Source organism: Amyelois transitella, chromosome 9 (genome assembly GCF_032362555.1).
Source record: "Amyelois transitella isolate CPQ chromosome 9, ilAmyTran1.1, whole genome shotgun sequence".
NCBI lineage: Eukaryota > Metazoa > Arthropoda > Insecta > Lepidoptera > Pyralidae > Amyelois > Amyelois transitella.
In genome coordinates, this window is record NC_083512.1 from 4,424,294 (window position 1) to 4,443,623 (window position 19,330).

A 19,330-nucleotide genomic window follows, 5' to 3' on the forward strand; every position below is an offset into this window, starting at 1 on the left:
CTATTACAAAAAAGAATAGGACCACTCCATCTCTTTCCCATGGATGTCGTAAAAGGCGACTAAGGGATAGGCTTATAAACTTAGGATTCCTCTTTTAGGCGATGGGCTAGCAACCTGTCACTATTTGAATCTCGGTTCTATCATTAAGCCAAATAGCTGAACGTGGCCATTCAGTCTTTTCAAGACTGTTGGCTCTGTCTACCCCGCAAGGGATATAGACGTGATCATATGTATGTATGTATGTATGTACATCTTATCATGCATGCTCTTCGGTTTAGAATACTCTTGATCTAGCTTTTAATACTGGGTAGCTGAATTTTGTTAAACTTCATTTGCTTCATTTCTATCATACTACGTTAAAAAATACGAAAAAATAATTCCACTTTTTGTAAAAAAAAAATTGTCACTGTATGATAAAAAAAATGTTTATCGGAATAGTAAAATATTCACAAACAATTCTTTCTTATTGTTTCCGTAAATATTTTCCGATCCGCGCCACCGATAAGCCAAACAAAATACAAAAAAAAAATAAAGAATTTGTAAAAGAAAACCGCTGAATAAAGACTATAACACTTCAGATATAATTTGTTTGCTTTTGAACGAATCACTTCATCTCAGCGGGATATCTCTTACATTTTGTTATTGTTATTTCCTTGTCCATTATTTTTGCCTTCTTTTTAATAATGCCTTCTCATACTGTCTGTAGAATACAAAAATAGGCCAAATCAATTCGTGTTGTAAATGTTTTTTGGGAAATTGCCTATCAGTTTTGAAAGCAAAAGCAACCAACGTCATGCAGATTTTACTATTCGTATAGAATTAAATTTCTTATCTTAGCTATAACCACGATCAAATATTGGTTGGTTGGGTATTTGGTCTCCTGCAAAGGTAGCGCAAGTCAGACAGGAGTCTCTTCATGTAATAATCTAACTTACCTGAACGAAAATCATAGTCAAACGGTTCACTTCGATCTCTCCAGAGTGTGTGTGAGGATGTAACCGGGACAAACGCCTGGAAGAAGAAGAATGAAAATCTCGCAAACAAACAAACAAACAACTTATCTAACAAATAACTACAATACGCAATAACTAACCAAAGTATAATTGTAACGCATTAATTGCTCAACTTTAGAACTATCTATTGAACAAGAACAGTTTTCATTAGCAAGTTGTGAGCATTAATAGGCAATAGTGAAGCAATATAAGCGAATCTTGTTAAATGGATGTGATGGACGCTCAAGTTTGGTAGGTCGGATTAGGGAAGCATCGTTGGTCTTCGGGCATCGTTGGGCACAGTCGTGAAGTCTATGGGACAAGTTATAAGCGTTACTTATATTGTGGAAAAACGGTATCGCTTTTTGCGTACCTATCACTTCGTTTCTGGATAATTTTACTATCAATTTGAGGCTCCTTTCAAAATGTCGTGCCTATTTACTCGAACCGGTATTATATTGGACATGTGGATTACGTCGTCACTATGACATATCGATCACAGTTATTATAGTTTTGAATACACTTGGTTATCTTATCTTTCATACCTTTGTTTCAATGGGGAGGATGATGCGGTTTGGAATGTACGCCGCTCCGTCCGCTACGTCCGCTCTCAGCTTTTAACTTGATTTGTTGTGTGGATTATGCAATAACAGTGGTTGCTTGTGATCAGTAATCACACACAGGCAGTTGAATGGTCCCTACGAAATTTATTGCTAACTAGCGAACTTCGTGAACGCAAAGAGTAAAATTACAAGAGGGAATGGACACACTTTCAGAATTCTAAAAGTCAATCGATAGAATGGCATATTAGATTTGGGATTAGGCATTTAAGACGACAACGTAAGGAAAGATGTGGTAATATCGCTCCTTCAATACAAAAGCACCACAAGTCAAAATAAGCAAATTGTTCAGGAGAGGCATTTGAAAAAATAATTTGGATAATTTTGTGTTTTTTTTATAATCTATGGGTAATTAAGTAATGTTTTTGGTATCAAAAGACGCGTAATTAAATAGACTATTATTAAATAAAGCAATCTTAACCATACCTCAAATAGATCCTCGAAAAAATGCAGATAAGTTAGTTTTGTATATAGACTTCGACTTCAAGAACATTCAAATTTTATAAATGAAACCAACATAATAAGGAAAATTTGAGTTTTATTATCAGTTTTCAAGTTAAATAAACATACCATGAGATCAATATTTAAGTCTTCTAATTAATATATTACCTTTTTAGTAGGTAAGAGGAATAAATTTAAGTTTTTAACTTAATACAAACAAAACAAACCTTTAAGCTATAAAAACAAAAAACTCTTGCATAGAATTAACAAAACAAATAATAAGAATTATTGTAATAGTAAATACACTATCCAGGTATTTAACTAGCCTCCTAAAACTTAACAACTATCAGTTACAACAATGTAGGTACTTGTAATTATTCTCACTTTACGTTCACTGAAACCTCTTTGAACAACCGATTAAAGAAATAATAAGTAAAAAATAACTATACTTTAATAATAAAATGTTTTAAGCTATACCTAGTCACGATCAAATCAGACTTTTTCAATGGAATAATACTAATTCGTATTGTTTTACTTATGGAGTAGACACCTCCAAAATTATTTCCCTGATCTACATTCTACACTAATCACAACCATAAATAAAGCACATAAACGTGGTATAAAAGTGTTCTTACAAAAATATATTTTTTATAAAAGGTTGACTTAAAACTACATGGAGCGTAATGCTCGTAAAGGTATAAAAAAAACTTAAACTGTTTTAGTTCAAAAATCAGTTCACAACAGTAACTTATGCACGAATTTAGAGATTATTATAAAAAGATTCATAAAATTTTGGCACGACATTTTTTTGGATTAGCTTTAGAATCCCATGCTTTTTTGCTTCAGGAACAGTAAGCTTTTCAGTGTAAAGTTGGTTTAGAGTCAAATTATTATCAGGTACTGGGTTCGACTTCGTGCGGCGTTTTCTCAACGTAGATACCGATTTGAACTCTTCGTCTTCGTAGGACGTTTTAAAGAAAAATATGCCATTGCTTACTTTATCTGTCTTCAGAATCTTTATATCAGCCCATTTGAATTTATTGCCATTATCATCTATATTGTAGTTTCCTATACACATAGATTTGAGGTCAAAAAAATTATCATGTGTCAGTTCTTACAGTAACAGTATAAGGCTTTCCAGTTTTCTTCGCTGTTTTAATCAGAGTGATATACTGGTCTGGAACGTAAATTGGAGATGATTTTAATGCTCTAGTAATATTACGTTGAATGACCGAATGAACACAGTCTCCTTCATTTTGTGTGTGGCCTTTTATAAGGAACTTATGAGTAATACTCTTGATGTTTGGCAATTCTTGAGTCGCATATTGGTACATTGCAAGCATGAATTTGTTATTTTGTTGCCCACAGCAACAACACTAGGAGACTGTTCGTCTACGCTAGATGGGTGCTCGTCAACGCTAGATGGCTGGTCATCAACTCTAGGTAATGGTGAATTAATTTTGAATAACTCCTGGTTATCTACGGCTGATGATTGTGGAAAATCTTGAATGCCAGGTAACTGCGCTTGTGGTTGTTGCTCTTCTTCGGAATCTGACTGGGTTTTGCGTTTTTTAATAAATGGATCTTCATACGTAGGATCTTTGACACTATCATCGGATGAGAAATCATTATGGCTATTTGTAGAACTGGAGCTACTTGAAGAACTAGAACTGCTCGAAGAGCTAGAAGATTCATCAGATGAAGAGTTACTGTCTGAGTCTGTTTCTGGGATGACTAAAGATGGTTTATTGAATGTTCTGTGTTTTGATGGCGTTTCTGGAATATCTTCGTTTTCTTCATCAGAGTTGAGAATATCTAAATCAAATTGACTATCTGGTACGGATGATTTGCTATCTTCTATCTCATCAGCATCATATTCCTCAGGTGGTACCAAGTTCAAAATACGGTACGCTCTTGATGTCATGCTGAACAAAAAAAAAAGGTAAGGTGAGTAGGTAGGTTGTTGAACCCTACTGCGGCTTGCGCGATACCTACATGGAACGAGTAGGTATAGCCCGCAACGAAAGTGGGATTTGTCACTTGAAGCTTATAGTGTACAATAAAAAACTTTCAGACAAAATAGCAGCATTAAAACTAAACATTGCTTTTTAATTAAAAATAACATCTATTTAGAGATTACTTTCAAATACTAAAATGCCATATTTCGAAATACGATACTTTAGCTTAAAGAATTTTATTTGCAAAACCCACTTAATTCAAAATATGGTGGTATTGCATACAAAAATAAGAGCAAATACCACATGTATTAATTCAAAACTAACCAATTTGCAAACATTGTACTATTGCATATAAAAATGATAAGATACTTACGTGTATGTGATCTGCAAAAGGTAATTATTTTTGAATGTGGCACTTTTAAATATATGATTTCACGCGTCTTTTAGCAGTTGTTTGGAATGTGGTAGTTTTACACAAAAAAAGCGTGTGCTTGTGCCGAATGACTGCTGACAACTGACAATATGGTACTTTTTCGCGGAACTCAGTTACAAAAACGGTACAAAACAAAACTAACGTGTGTGCGTTTACGGGTGTTTATAGTCATAAAACAATGGCTGTTTTCGCGAAATATTAAAGTTTCATCGTTTAAGATGCATTTTATGCAAAAATAACGTTTTTGAAATTTTTTGACTTGTGGTGCTTTTGTATTGAAGGAGCGATATGTGGTGGTAATTGTTTGAAATTGAAATATACCTATCATACGTATTTTGACGTTTGCCTCTGAGGTACAATTTTTATATTAGAACTATGGAGGGGATAAATGCAGAAATTTAGGTCAAAATAACGTACAATTCATGGTTGATATTAATTAGAAGAGTGAACAGTGGCCCCTTTAATTCCCGATGACTACTAAGCGATTTTCGATAGGTAATGTCATTATTGAGGAAATACGTAATGACTATGGAAAAGTGTGGTATAATTAAGTCCCTTTTATTATATACATATCTACATTTGTCAAATAATACTTATACAAGGACAATACAAGGAGGCTTTGATTGGGACGGTTGAAGTCGGACGTGGCCTAGTCCAAAGTAGGTACCTTGATCAAATCAGGTATGTCGTGAAGTCCAGAGTTTCCTTAACCACCGAGCTTGCATGTTATTTTTTTATTTATTTATGTACACAAAATTATATACAGGAGCATTTATTACAATAATTCTAGTACAAAGGTGCTCCTTATTTCAAAAGAAATCTCTTCCAGTAGACCCATGAGAGGAAAGATGAATTTTAGAGCGGTATGGCGTGTGCATAAATAACGTTTAACATATTTAACTAAACATACATGCTAATACTTACATAATTAAATATAGAATAATTAAATAAATGTCAGTAATAAACTACAAGCATGTATAAATGTATAAAAATATTATGAAAAATTAATCAAGAAAAAAAAAATTTTACCGATTCGATTGAAACGACACCTTAACTTTGCATCCTATTATTAATGCGGTCTCTGCACTGCGCTGCCAACTCAATTTGAAATCATTGAAATTCAGTTAATTGTTAATTTGCAATGACATCGAACAAATAAGCGATATCACTGGCGTTGATTGGTTGTGCATTCGGAATGGAAAACATTGTGGCGTGTCATTTCAATTAAAGTTTTTGAGGATTTAACATTTAGAAAGAAGAGATTCATCCTACCTCAGTGTCAATGATCCATAACTTAGGAAAGATTTAGAAAAACATTCTTTTTATTAAAATATGAACAAAAATCATGCATTAAGTAGTAAGTAGGAGCGTTCTTTACCTACATGGGTTTGAACCTACATATGTCTCGAACGCTGAAACGCTCCTCCTTCCACGCCTGCGTGCCAATATCTCTTCTTTAAGATATTGTACATTTGATTACTAACCAATTGCTTTTACAGTGAGATATAACATAAAACGTCGTCGCCGTCGGACGTCCTGGTAAAGGCATGAAGAGAGTTATGAATGTGGATGAAGCGAAGGAAGTATGCAGAGATCGTGGCAAGTGGAAAGAGGTAGTCTCCGCCTACCCCTCCGGGAAAGAGGCGTGAATTTTTGTATGTATAACATAAAAACTGGTACTTAACCGAAGTATTAACAAGCGGCTATCAATTTAATATACACACATTTACTACCTAGATTTCATACAAAGAACACAATTGGAATAACATAGTTTTCGTTCCAAACTGAGCTGAAAACTGTCCGCTCGCAAACATGAAATGTTGCCAACAACACCTGTTTCAAATTCGTCTTATTTTTTTAAAATAAAACCCGAAACTCCATACGAATATGCGCTGATGTTCGCCGACGTATATCTAGGGTTGATAAATGACGTCATTTATTTCCCACTACCCTTCCCAGTATTCGAAATGTAGCATGTGTCCACGGGCTGACATATTTTCTTCATATGGCCAGGTTAATATGGAAATTAATGTTGGCTGATTTACCTATAATATTCTATATTATCAATAGCGGCGTAAGTCATAAATAATTTGGTTGGATTTGGTAGGTACTATAAGTGATAATATGTAATAGGTTTGTTACTTACATACTACGATAATTTACCTAGGTATGTAGCGGGGGCGATGATTCGGGCTAGACCGCTACCAAAGGGAAGATCTTCCGCCAGGGTAGGTGTGATGCCTGGGGAACCGCGGCTCCGACGATGTTGTGTCGGAGGTTGTATATATATATAGCTTCAATCCGTAAAATATTTGCTTGCATGATTTAGGTTTTTCGCTGTTTATGACTGAAAGCGTCGCGTGATCCTATTTTTTATTTTGTAACCTGTGGCGTATAGATTTCGCCACATCTACATAGGTACCTACGTATGGCATAATTATAGAATTGAGTTAAAATAGTGATTTATTTATTTGCCCTTATTTGCCTTTTACGTCTACCATGGGAAACATTAGTGATCTTATTCTAAAGTACCGCGAACACATGGATACTTCAACTTTTCTTATTCAAATTACTTTAAGGAAGATACACATTAAGTTCTTAACTATGAATTCTCATCAACAATAGAAGCGCTAATGAATAAGATTCTTAATAAAATCGTGCTCCAACCTCATCATTCATAATTCCATCAACGGCTGTCGCATCATCAGTAATTAAGCGTAAGACGAATTAAGTTGTCCCATTAACGAAATGAATGGAATTTTATCTTAGGAAAAAGTTCTTAGTGTGCGTTAGTGGTGTTAGTAAATAGGTCATTAGTTAAAATTCTTTTTTGGCAACATCTTTACTCCAAAAGCCAAATATCGAAAATCATAAAATGCGCAAGCAGTCACAGGTTCAAATTCTACCTAGGCCATGAATTTACTCTTGTCGTCATCTTGAGGAAACTTGCTGAAGGAATGCCAAGCAATTCTTGGATATGAATGAAGCAACTGGAAAATATTTGTGTATTATAGGCATGACTTGACCGACGCTATTATGTTAGATAAATATTTACATTCGCATAAATACTAACACATAATCACGTTTATATATATATATATATATATATATATATATATATATATATATATACACGATTAGCTGTATGGCTTTTTGATGGAATTGAGATTAAAATAGTAACATGTTGCTAGCCAAACGCCTTTAAAAAGAATTCCAAGTCTATTACTAATGATGTGTCACAGAACAAAATTCCTAGAATTGTGTGTCTCAGTCTCATAGTACTTTACTAGACTTTGGATGTTGAAAAAAAAAATCAGATAATTTATATACTTAGAGATAATGACGAGACATTCCTTTCTTCTACAAATGATTAGGCAGCAGGGTTTTTGATCTTAGTCTCAAACTTCAAAATGGAAAAGAAACTTAACTGCGTTACGTTTGAGCTTGACATTGATAATGACAATTCGTTCAATTCAGTCAGTGTTGTCAACTTATCGCTTTTTGCGCTAAATCTATCACTTTTTTGGCCATGTCAGCGCCCAGAGTTTAGCACTGTGTAGGAGATGTTGTCTAGTTAAGCCAAGAGACGTGATAATAATGTGACGTACTCGTATTAAGAAAATGCCGAAATATGTAAAATGACGAGCTGTCAACTAAACCAAGGAAATGTTGCTCCATTACACAACCTTATTTTCAAACAACGTAGCGGATCAGATTATAAAAAAAGCAGGAGATGTAGAGACAAAAGGCAGAATACAAACTTTATAATATAAACAAGTAAATTTTGATGTGTGTGAATGTTTGTACACTACTGAACTAATGTTTTAAAATAAATTTGAATATGAAGCAATGGCAAATTTAGAGACGGAATTTCAAATAGATACGCATATTTTTCATTTAATTGAGTTTTAGTCATAGTAAAACTGGAACATGCATATGCTACGGTTACGGGTAGAGAGAGGTCACAATCTCAAAATAACTGGAAGGCCACGTTCAGCTGTATGGCTTAATTACCTAATGATAGAATTAAGATTTAGTTAGGTAAGTAGTGACAGGTTGCTAGCCCATCGTCCAAAAGGACAATTTCCTTTCACGACATCCATGAAAAAGGAGATGAAGTGTCCTATTTTGGCGCTGGCGGTTTCAGGGACGATTTAGTGGATTTTAGCGCCTTCTCATCGGCAATAGCTGGCAACTGTAAATAAAGTTATTATTTATATTATTTTGATCTTTTTCAATTGATTTTCCACCAAAACTGTAAAAGTGAGTCCTTTCCTTTTTGAGAAAAATGTGGAAGCATTTCCCAAATTATTGTTCCTTATTTATTTCTTTTATTCAAAACTATAACTACGAAATATACATAACTGATTACCTTGCTTTGTGGTTTGTTCATTTCGCGGAAAATGATTTCGTTAATCTTCTTAAAGTAAGTGTTTAAAATTGTATTTTTGTGCTTATTCTACAGTTTCCTTCATTCTCGAAACTTCTGTTATCTCTAAGAGGACAGTTTGGTTTGATATAGGTACTGGTTTAGCTTTTGTAGTAATTCTATGATTTAGGTGGTCAATATATCCTGCTATTGGCTTTTTATTAATCACCTCATCAAAAGGTCTAACCCCGCCGTATTATTAATAATGATTTAGGTATAGGTTTATTAACTTGGGATTCTTCTTTTGTCAATATTTGAATCTCAATTCCACTTTAAGCCATACAGCTGTATGTGGCCTTTCAGTTCTTTTTGAGACTGTTGGCTTTGTCTACCCGACAAGGGATGTATGTATATTTTTAAAAGATAATATCTGAACATTTCTTTTTGCAGGCTAGTAATACGACATTAGAAATAGATGACATGACTTTGAAAAGTAAAGGAATTGAAATGCTTTCAAATCCAGACAAACTAAAAAGAGCGAATGTGAAAATTGATAGTACAACAATGCAAGTTTCCATGAGTATGTTATTTGGGTACTCTTTAAAACTTAATTTGACTCTTACTGAAGGCTCTAAAGAAATGGTATGTATTTCAAGATACAGAAGTGGTATAGTAAAGGCGAAGCTTGTGTGTAACAATATTAAGTTAATGAAGTGGATAATGAATTCAGGCTTCAATTTATAAGGGAGTTAAAGAGTCAGTATTGAGTTTTTATCCAAAACTTATAATGTAAATAATCAGTATATTAATAAAGAAAATAAATTCAATAAAGATCATGTTTTGATAATACACAAACATAATAAATTATGTACAATAATCGGGTTAACCTCAAAGTATGATCTGGACTTGTGATGCAAGATACCAGCTCATTAGTATTAACAACAGTAATTTTAGCATAAATACAAGATTATAGAAGTTAGTTGTTTTGCTGTTAGCACCTATCCTAATGTATATTCACCCCTGCAAGATTCTAATTCAGATTGAAATTTCATTTTTATAAGAGTTTTAATTTTTTTTCCAGTTCTTCCAAATAGTTACCCAGCCCTTGTTGAAGCTGGTCCAAGATTTGAAATCAAGTGAAAGCGAGCTGCGGCATCTGCTAAAGAAGAAAGACCTTGAAATAGAAGAATACAAGAGTGAAGGAGCTCAAGTTGCAAGTAAGCAGGTTTAGAAAATATCTGTTAGTCTAACAAATGCACCTTGTCCAACCATTTATTTTAATTTTAACAGTTTTATTAAGTGGTACTATTAAGGTACCAATGAAATTTCTCATGACAATTAATTTGATATCTGACTTGAATTGAATGAATTATTATTAATTAATAAAAAACTAAAAGTATTATATTAGTGATAATTATTTTTTTACATAATGATTGTATGCAATTATGTAACAATGCTGGAAGAGAAATGAAATATCATACAATCTGAGTTTGAGCATCGGTAATTGAATCGGTATGGTGCCTGTTTAAAATGCGTTTGGTGTTATAAATATCAAGTCATCCACTCAATATGTATGTATGTATCAATAGAGGTAGACTTGTTTCAATGTCTTGTCACATGTGGTAATTACCGTTTACCATAACGTTAACTTGTTTTTTCTATTTCAGGACATTTCAAAACCTCCAAATTCAATGAAGAACAGCACATGAATCAATTCAAAGCTTATTCAGAATGTTTTGGACTTTCAGACATTCCTCTTACTATACTTGAGCGATCAATTGACTTACCTGAAAATATTATTGTGTAAGTATAAATTTCTATTATATATATCATTCCTAATGCATGAGAGTCTTATTAAGCATCAAATATATGAAAAACTTGCCTTGTTGGCTATCCTGAGTTTCTAAATATTGTAAGTAATTTTATCCCTTCGATACTGCCTACAACGTCCAGAAAGAATAGAATGTCGTATTTTACTGGGCTATAATCAGAAACGAAATATTTTTATTATGTGTAATTACCTAACATAAATATATACATATAATATCTATATCATATGTATCTTTATATTCAGACAGAGCTTATATCAGTATTGAAAATATATAAATTAAATTAGGCATTAAGCCGAACAGCTGGTTCGGCTTAATGATAGAATTGGGATTCAAATTGTAAAAGGTTGCAAGCCTATCGCCTGAAATAATACTCCTAAGTTTATAAGCCTATCTCTTAATCGCCTTTTACGACATCCATGGGAAAGAGATGGAGTGGTCCTATTCCTTTTTTTTATATTGGTGTCGGGAACCACACGGTATAACTAACTTGATAGTAAAACACTTTTTTATCATGAGTGTTAACTATTACAGCAGCCGCAGGAGTGGGATTAAAGAAGTCCTTTTCTTAAATGCCAAAAACCACACAGCACACATTGTGGTAATTAATTATGAATTTTTAAAATTACAGGAAAAAAGAACTGGTCTCTATGAAAACAGAACCTTCCCTGTCCCTCATAAAGACTGAACAGGTCCCTACAATGGCCGAGCCAGGAAATCCACCAGTGTTTGAGAACCGCACAGTGCAAGCAACGGTTAGTGTTAAAAGAGAACACGTTAAGGTTGAACCGAAACTAGAGTCCAATGACCCAAGAAAAAGAAGTAGGGCAAGACTAAATTTATGAAAGTTATATTTAAGTTAGATTAACTTAAGTTTTGGGAACTTTGAGGTTAGTTTAACATGTGTGATATATATGTAAGTATATATTTATTTATAGTTAGTCTCTATGGTGCAGTATGACATTGTTTCGGGTTCGATACCTGGTCAGGTTATAACGTATTGAAAGTAATATTACCTAAAACTTTGTACCCTTAATGTCACACTTTTACAGCTGGCCTTTTTAGATTTTAGTCAAAAAATGGCGGCTTTTCAACATAGAACAAATATTTTGTGAATTGCAAGTTCATGGAAGTACTTATTATACAAATTCTGACCCAGAAAGTGTCATGTTTTTAAAAAGTTCACTTTTTTCGCTTCAGATTTGTTTCGAAAAATTAATCTTCACGCGCGACGCCGTTTTTATAGCCCAAAGAACTATCGCTGTCTCGTTTCACGTCATAATAAAAACCGAAACAGCGATAGTTTTTTGCGCAATAAAAACAGCGTCGCGCGATCCATGCTGCGGAGTAAAGTTAATGAACAAGGTGGTATTTTAAAAACCACCCGGTATAGATAATTGCATCCTCTGTGATTATTAAAAATACTCACGGGACCGAAACCTCGGGCGAAAGCTACTTTAGATAAAATATATGTTTACTAATCAGGATTTTGTAATGGAATATAAAAAATAGACCATGCAAATTTTTATTAAAACTTTATTATACATTGAACATTAATATCTAATATTATTAATTGTGCTGGTTGTATAATTGTTACATTAATGTGATTAATTGGAGACTGTTAATTAGACATGGGCTAAATTTATATGGTTTTTAGGCTATTCTCTCAAGATGTTTCTTTAATTTAATAAAGAACTGCTTATGTTTTCATAATGTAATTTTTACACGTGCTACGTGCTAATATGAAAAAAAAAGTTATAGAATTTTTAATTCAATTTGTGGGTTTAAAACTAGTCTTTATTGACCAAAGCTATTAGATTAGATGTTTTTTACACATGATAAATTTTAACAAGCTTTTATTATATCAGCTAATAAAATAATAGGTGTAATTGCTATTAGGTATTCTTATTTAATTTTTTATATATTCTTCAATACACCGAAATTCACTAAATCACACATTTTTATTTACTGCCCAGCAGCTTAAATTACATCTTTTTGGGACCTGCCCTGTGCTAAGCACACATTTTAAGCCAATATAACCAGCTGTTAGTTCCTAAACATCAAATACTTCTTTGATAATTGTTAAGATTACATATTCTATAATAACATGAAAAGCAATTATCTCCAATATAATCGCATTAGTTGTAACTACAGGCTGAAGTTAAATTTATTTGGCTATATTAAAAATTAAGTTTTCATCCTGTGTAATTTTACTCATTTGTGTGATAGTTACCATTATATTTAGTATTCAGAGCCGTTTTGTATAATATGAAATAAAATAAAAAAAATTGTATTTTGGAGATCGTCAATGAAATTTTATAATTATACTTAAGTCTTTTTTTATTGCTATTTTGAATGAAATAAATGAAACCAAAGAAATTTAGACTTCATCCTGTATTTCTGACCCACACTGTTTAAGTTTCCTAATAATAACAAATATGAATTGTTACAAATCTTTTAATAAATATTTAAATTCGATAGATAATGTGATTTTTTATTAAGTCTAGCTATCATGCACTCTCAAGTAGCGTGTTGGAAGGGAAGAGAGTTTTATGAAATGTATCGCCTTAAATAGAGATGAATTTCCTTACAAATAAGATCTTAATATTTATATGAATTGTGTGCATACCAAGAGTAACTTTTAGGTAAGTTAAAACATATGCCTTAGCGAAGATCGTAATTAGCACCGCAGGGTGTTGGGGTTGTGGGGCATCTTATTATTTGGGGCCTCGGGATCGGGCACATAGAAATGCCTACCTATACATGTGTGCCGAAAAGATAGGTAACTATTTATCTGTTACGATTTCAAATCAATAATAAATAAATACAAGTAATCTAAGTAATAAAAATAATAAAAAGGCCTGACTACTATACTTAGTAGTCAACTAATTGAGCAAAAATTTTATTGCTCAATTAGTGGACTACTAAGTATAGTGGGTATTTAGATTTTAGAAATAATTCCAACGAAAAAGTCTTCAATACAAAAAAGCATATGCCGTTGCAGTTGTAATGTTCTTTTGCTTTTTTTCACTGCAATAAAGATGTTACATATATATGTCATTATTATTACGCTGAGGCCTTTATTACCGTTGAAAACAGTATATAAAATACAGGTTACACATAAATTCAAGCATATGAATACTTTCAACCTTGGGTTAAGTCCACATTGAGTATTTATGACCTGTGTAGGGGCTAGTACACACAAACGAGACGCAAAGCGTGATTTAATGAGTATACAATTAACACTTTTTCTGCTACACAACATATTTCTGTGATCAAGGCAGGGCCAGACGCCTCTGCGTGAAATGTCACTGGTTAAATTAATTATTAATTTCGTTGTAAGATTACTATAATATTATATGAAATCAACCAAATTCAAGATTTATTTTGAGCATTCTAAGCTTCTGAAGCCTATTGTACAAAAAACTACACACTGTATCTACCTTTACCGCTAAGGTGTTTGATGAAATATTATTATTATTACTCGTTCTTATTATGAACATAAAAAACGGCTAACAGCTACACTTTGACACATCTGTTTCGGATTCCGATGGTTTGATAACGTTGTCTCTTTCCTTCAGTTCAAAAGCGTCGGCCTGAAATAAAAGAATTATGATTTGTAGCGAAAAAAATTAAGAGAAAAATATACCCTACGAATAAACATATCCAAACTAACGCTATCACCGGGCATGACGCCAAAAGTCGGCCCTTATGTTATTTCTTAAATTATTTTACACTAGAAAATCTTATTAACATAGGTACTATTTGGTAGGTACATCTTTATTTGTACTACGGTAAGATCTCGAAAGCAGAACACCTGACCACATTTGAAATTTCAACGGACACCACGCAATGACACAGGTTTATTCAAATTTGAAAATTGAAAATTTCTTAAAAAAAAAATTGAGTATTTAGGTATGTCGTTTTAGGATTCTAGTATTCCTTATTAATTTGTTTTTTGGAATGTCGAAAACACGTGGTTAACTTTTTGCTAACATCCAACTTATGGTCATCTTATATTTTGCTAATAGGTATGTCTTCTTCTTCCCGGAGTTACTCTCCGTTACATCCTCATTTCTCTGGAGAGGAGTTCGGGGTGCGCCTTTGACTATGTTCTTATGTATCCTAACTGTTATTGTTTATTTTTAAAAGTATTTCATATAAAAGTATGTAAGTAATATGTAGGTATCTATCTTGTTTCTATCTACCTTGGTTTCTCGGTATTCTCTTATTTTTCTGGCTAATGTTAGGAATGCTTCTTCTATGTTAATGTCACTTTTACAGGATACCTCGAAGAATGGCATGTCGAAATCGTCGGCTATCTGTAAATAGGTACAGCCTTTATAATTATTACCGTAATTCCTAATAAGTAGTTCCGATACAAATCTATAAATTTTTAGGATTTGTATTTTTAACCCTCACCATTATTTATGGTGATTTTGTTTGTTGTCAGATCTGTTGTTTGTTATCTGATGAGCTTTCTTTAATCCTTGTTGGATTAAAGATCAAAAGTCAGATGGCATAGGCCTGTTTTGACTTCAACCCGCCGTTTTGGTATTTTTTGGTTGACGTCAAATAAAAGTGATAGATAATTAGGGAAAAAGTGATACAAATTTGACCTTCTATTCCATATACTTTTTAAGTTTCCTTGGCATAGACTGTGTAAATCAACACGGGGCTTTTTTGTCAACACACGGTCGTTTAATTTGTAACTTTCCCATGAAAATTGTACAGCATTAACATGCTATAGTTTTCCTAACAGATTAATATGAGTATAAAATAGGCATATAGACACATTTCTTGGGAGCCAGCAACTTGTACGTTTCACCATGCCCAGAGGCTGCTATAGCTACTTTTAATCAAATTGACACTTATTTTTGTTTTGTTTTGTACTGTTTATTTGCTCCTTCGTATAAAACGAGACGACGAATCGGAGGCTTTTAATTCATCTTAACTTTCGGTCACTCAACTTGACCTTCAAGTCCTTTCAAGAACATTTTGTCTGTCTATCCCTTAAGAGGTAAAGACTTAATAATATATCGAAAAAACGGTTTATTCAACTTTGATCACCCAGATGATATCACCTGGGCAATCAAACTCCACATTTGAGTGTCCTGACATCACCTTATGGCAAATCACCTGGGTGACCGAAATCAACAAGATGTGATTCCATATTTTAGTTTACCTTCTGACCCCTTTCTTTTGGAACAGCCCTGTGGTTCTCGTGAACGTCGCATTTGTTGCCGACCAATACTTTGATCACGTCCGGGGATGCATACTGAAATCAAAAATAAATTTAGGTATTATATATTTAAAATTAAATTTAAAAGGTTTAGTATTGGTTCATTATTAGGTACCTATATACATACATACAACCATTAAATCACGCCTAGGCAGATACTGCATAATGCAAAATTAAATGTAAAAGGTTTAGTATTGGTTCATTATTTGGTAGGTATATACAAACATACCTACAACCATAAAATCACGCCTAGGCAGAGACTGCATATTTCCACTTGCCACGATCTCTGCATACCTACTTCTTTCGGTTTCGGGTACTTCTTGACCTGACCTCTTGCTACGCCTGCCTTTTGAACGTCTCAAATTTAATCGTACGTTAGTCTAGGCCTTCCCACTCCGACTTTTCCATCCACACTCCTTGTATATTTGCTTAGTCAATCTGCTTTTATTCATCGTCTCCACATGACCAAACCTTAACATACCTACCCTTTTTTAGGTGTATCTTGAAAACAAAAGATATTTTTTGCCCCAACTCGAATAAAGATTACATTTCACGCGGGTAATAGGTATCGAAATACTTATAACTGATAAGCTTTAGGTGATTTTCAAAATTCGCTGAGCATATTTTAAACAATTTACTAAAAGCGTCAGGGATTGATAATTAAGTAATTGAAAAATTATGTTGTTTACAAGTGATTTCACTAGCGCGATGCTGAAGTCATAACCCTTTGTTGCTCTCTGTGACATTAACAAAGTGTCGTAAAATTACTTAACTTTTTCCTTATCCTACTAGTATTAATTTGGAACAAAGCCATTGCTATGTAAAATTCAACAGGCAACTTACTTCTTGAATGTTCCTCAACCAGTAAGACAAATGATTGAAAGACTCCAAATTTGTAATATCGTACATAAGGATAATTCCCATAGCGCCTCTATAATACGCGGTGGTGAGCGTACGAAACCTTTCTTGTCCAGCCGTGTCCCATATCTGCAGTTTTATTGGCACTCCGTCCAAGTTTATGATCTTCTGTTTAAAGTCTATGCCTGGAATTCGTAAAAACATACTTAGAGCTTTTTTTTCTTAATATTCAAATACAAATTTATCTGGAATTTGTAAAAGAATGGTCTGGAATATGATACCTACCTATTTGTTACACACCCAAAATCCTGAACTAAGAAACTATTTTCAGTATCGAGCTACGAGCATGTAGGACTGTTAAATACTAATAAATGACGTTCGATAATAAGCTACAGGTAAATAAATTCTTACCAACTAGAATTGAAATCCTATATAAATACTTTGATATAATACAAATATGACAAAATGATATTTTAAATACTTTGTACACTATATTAGAAACGTTAATATATCTAATTATTTCCATAAGGTAATGGAAATAATTAGATATATATATTGTGTAGGTACACATGTAGGTACATTAGTACATTATGATCGTTTCTGATTTATAAAAAAGTAACTTACGTGTTATAAAGTACGCAAGTAAAAAGATTTGGTACCTACGAATTATTAAATAGTAGGTACTATTTAATAATTCGTAGGTGACTATGACCTAAACGGTCAAGAACCTCAGACAGTACAACGAACTATTTTAAAGAGAGATTACTGCACCCTACTGTCTAACATCTTACTATAGAATTAATTGATATTGCAATAAAATGTATAAGTACTATGCCAGTGATGGAGTAACATACCTACTTATAAATTCTGATATTTGTAAGAGTAATTAGAAGTGCGTATTATTTAATTCGAACACCAATGTTTCGTTCCCAAGACAATACATAAGCGTGAATTTAGCGTCTAGGTAATCTGCGTAAGCTGTAAGGTTTTCAACGAGTGCATCTATAAAATAGCCACGCAGTGCCGTTACAGCGTCTTCACCATTGTTCTACTCGCTGAATAATATTTTATTGTATTATGAATTTGAAAACACAACATGACAAAGGCTCGTAAAAGGAAAGCCAAACTCACCTATTGTTGATATGTAAATATCGTAGTATCTTTCATCACAATATCTATGCACTATACACGTTTTACCTACATTGGAATCGCCTAAAACTAATAATTTATACGTTGCAGAAAAATCTAAAGCCATTTTTGTTTACTTTTGATCGTGCACTGGCTCAAAACATCGGGGGAACTGTCAAATGTGAGAAAAATCAATGAGGGTAAGTGCGCATGCGTGGGGTCGCCCTAATGTTATGTTGCAACAAGTTTATTCGTTAAACACCTGAGTCTTAGTGTAGATTTAGACTATGTAGGTACCTAGTAAGATTTTTGATTAACGTAGCTTATAAATTAAAATAAGTTAAAGTATCTTTAGGTATACATCACAATTCTATCATCAAGTCAAAAAGCTGAACGTGGCCTATCAGTCTTTTCATGACTGTTGGCTCTGTCTACCCCGCAAGGGAAATAGACGTGACTATATGTATGTATCTTTAGGTAAATATTAATGTCAGTACCTACCTACATTAAAAGTTTGTTTTTCGATTTTCATACTATAAAGCCAATATTTGTTTTTAGTTTTATTGAACGGGATATATTAATAATTTAAGAGTAGACTGAAAGATGTCCTGTTATTAATGATTCTGCCTTTAGTTGTTTTTCTCCCACTTCGGAATAAAACTTTTTGTAGAATTATACGTACGTATATAATTTATACACAAGGCTTTCCCGGTTTATTATCGATATTTAATTTTAGAATGCCTAACTACCTACCTACATCTATCTAGGTAAGAACATCGAGACAGACAAAAGTCATAAACAAACCCTGAGGGGCAGTCGGAACGTATCTATCCTAAGGGAAACATATTAACCAATGCTAGTTAAAGTTAATAACATGTTCTGTGGTTAATAAATTTGATTGTAAGATATTTACCAACATGAGATAAACTAAAGGACGCTGCCTACTTATGTAGATACAATCAATTCCATCTTGCACATACCCCAACAAACAATAATTATGTTAACGTATCTAACTGCATTAGCCGTTGGGGAATAAATGTAAACCTTCCGGGTTTGTGGGTGTAAAGCGGAGTTTCCTGGCTCAATCTATCACACTCTTATCATTTACACAATAAAGTCTAGAATGAATCTCATAATATGTGTATCATTGGACTCTAGAGATATATTAAGAGCTCCATTTATTTTACTTAAACCCTCGATAGTGGCTATCAAGCCGATTCATCTCGGTGGTCAATGTACTGTATGTAAATGTCTTATGTTTTTGTATTAATGCACTCCGCTTGAGATCTGATATGGCACCTTTGTTTCTTTTCTCGGTGAGTGTTAAGTTCAAGGGTATGTTTGCATTTTATTGTTTATATGATTCAATTTGACTTCACGAGTAGATCTTTCCGTGATTAAGGATTTTTCATTGGGCTTAAATATGTTTTAAGAAACTTTATGACCTCTTAAACTCTTCG

General features: G+C 33.2%; 3 protein-coding genes across 3 annotated transcripts; 1 reads left to right on the forward strand and 2 right to left on the reverse strand.

The window, feature by feature from the left end:
- Nucleotides 1-3,153: 3,153 nt before the first annotated feature.
- On the reverse strand, nt 3,154-4,691 carry LOC106139963 (uncharacterized). The gene is made up of 3 exons (XM_060945916.1): nt 4,385-4,691; nt 3,386-3,978; nt 3,154-3,230 (listed from the first exon to the last, which is right to left on the reverse strand). The coding sequence occupies exons 2-3, from the start codon at nt 3,975-3,977 to the stop codon at nt 3,154-3,156; spliced, it is 669 nt and encodes a 222-aa protein (XP_060801899.1). The 5' UTR covers nt 3,978; nt 4,385-4,691.
- Nucleotides 4,692-8,632: 3,941 nt separating this feature from the next.
- On the forward strand, nt 8,633-13,172 carry LOC106134731 (uncharacterized). The gene is made up of 5 exons (XM_013334853.2): nt 8,633-8,870; nt 9,264-9,455; nt 9,895-10,030; nt 10,481-10,616; nt 11,274-13,172. The coding sequence occupies exons 1-5, from the start codon at nt 8,733-8,735 to the stop codon at nt 11,485-11,487; spliced, it is 816 nt and encodes a 271-aa protein (XP_013190307.2). The 5' UTR covers nt 8,633-8,732; the 3' UTR covers nt 11,488-13,172.
- An 863-nt stretch (nt 13,173-14,035) lies between these two features.
- LOC106134730 (ras-related protein Rab-8A) lies at nt 14,036-17,997 on the reverse strand. Its single transcript, XM_013334852.2, has 5 exons — nt 17,874-17,997; nt 16,728-16,927; nt 15,828-15,920; nt 14,851-14,964; nt 14,036-14,238 (listed from the first exon to the last, which is right to left on the reverse strand). The coding sequence occupies exons 1-5, from the start codon at nt 17,995-17,997 to the stop codon at nt 14,155-14,157; spliced, it is 615 nt and encodes a 204-aa protein (XP_013190306.1). The 3' UTR covers nt 14,036-14,154.
- Between the last annotated feature and the right edge of the window lie 1,333 nt (nt 17,998-19,330).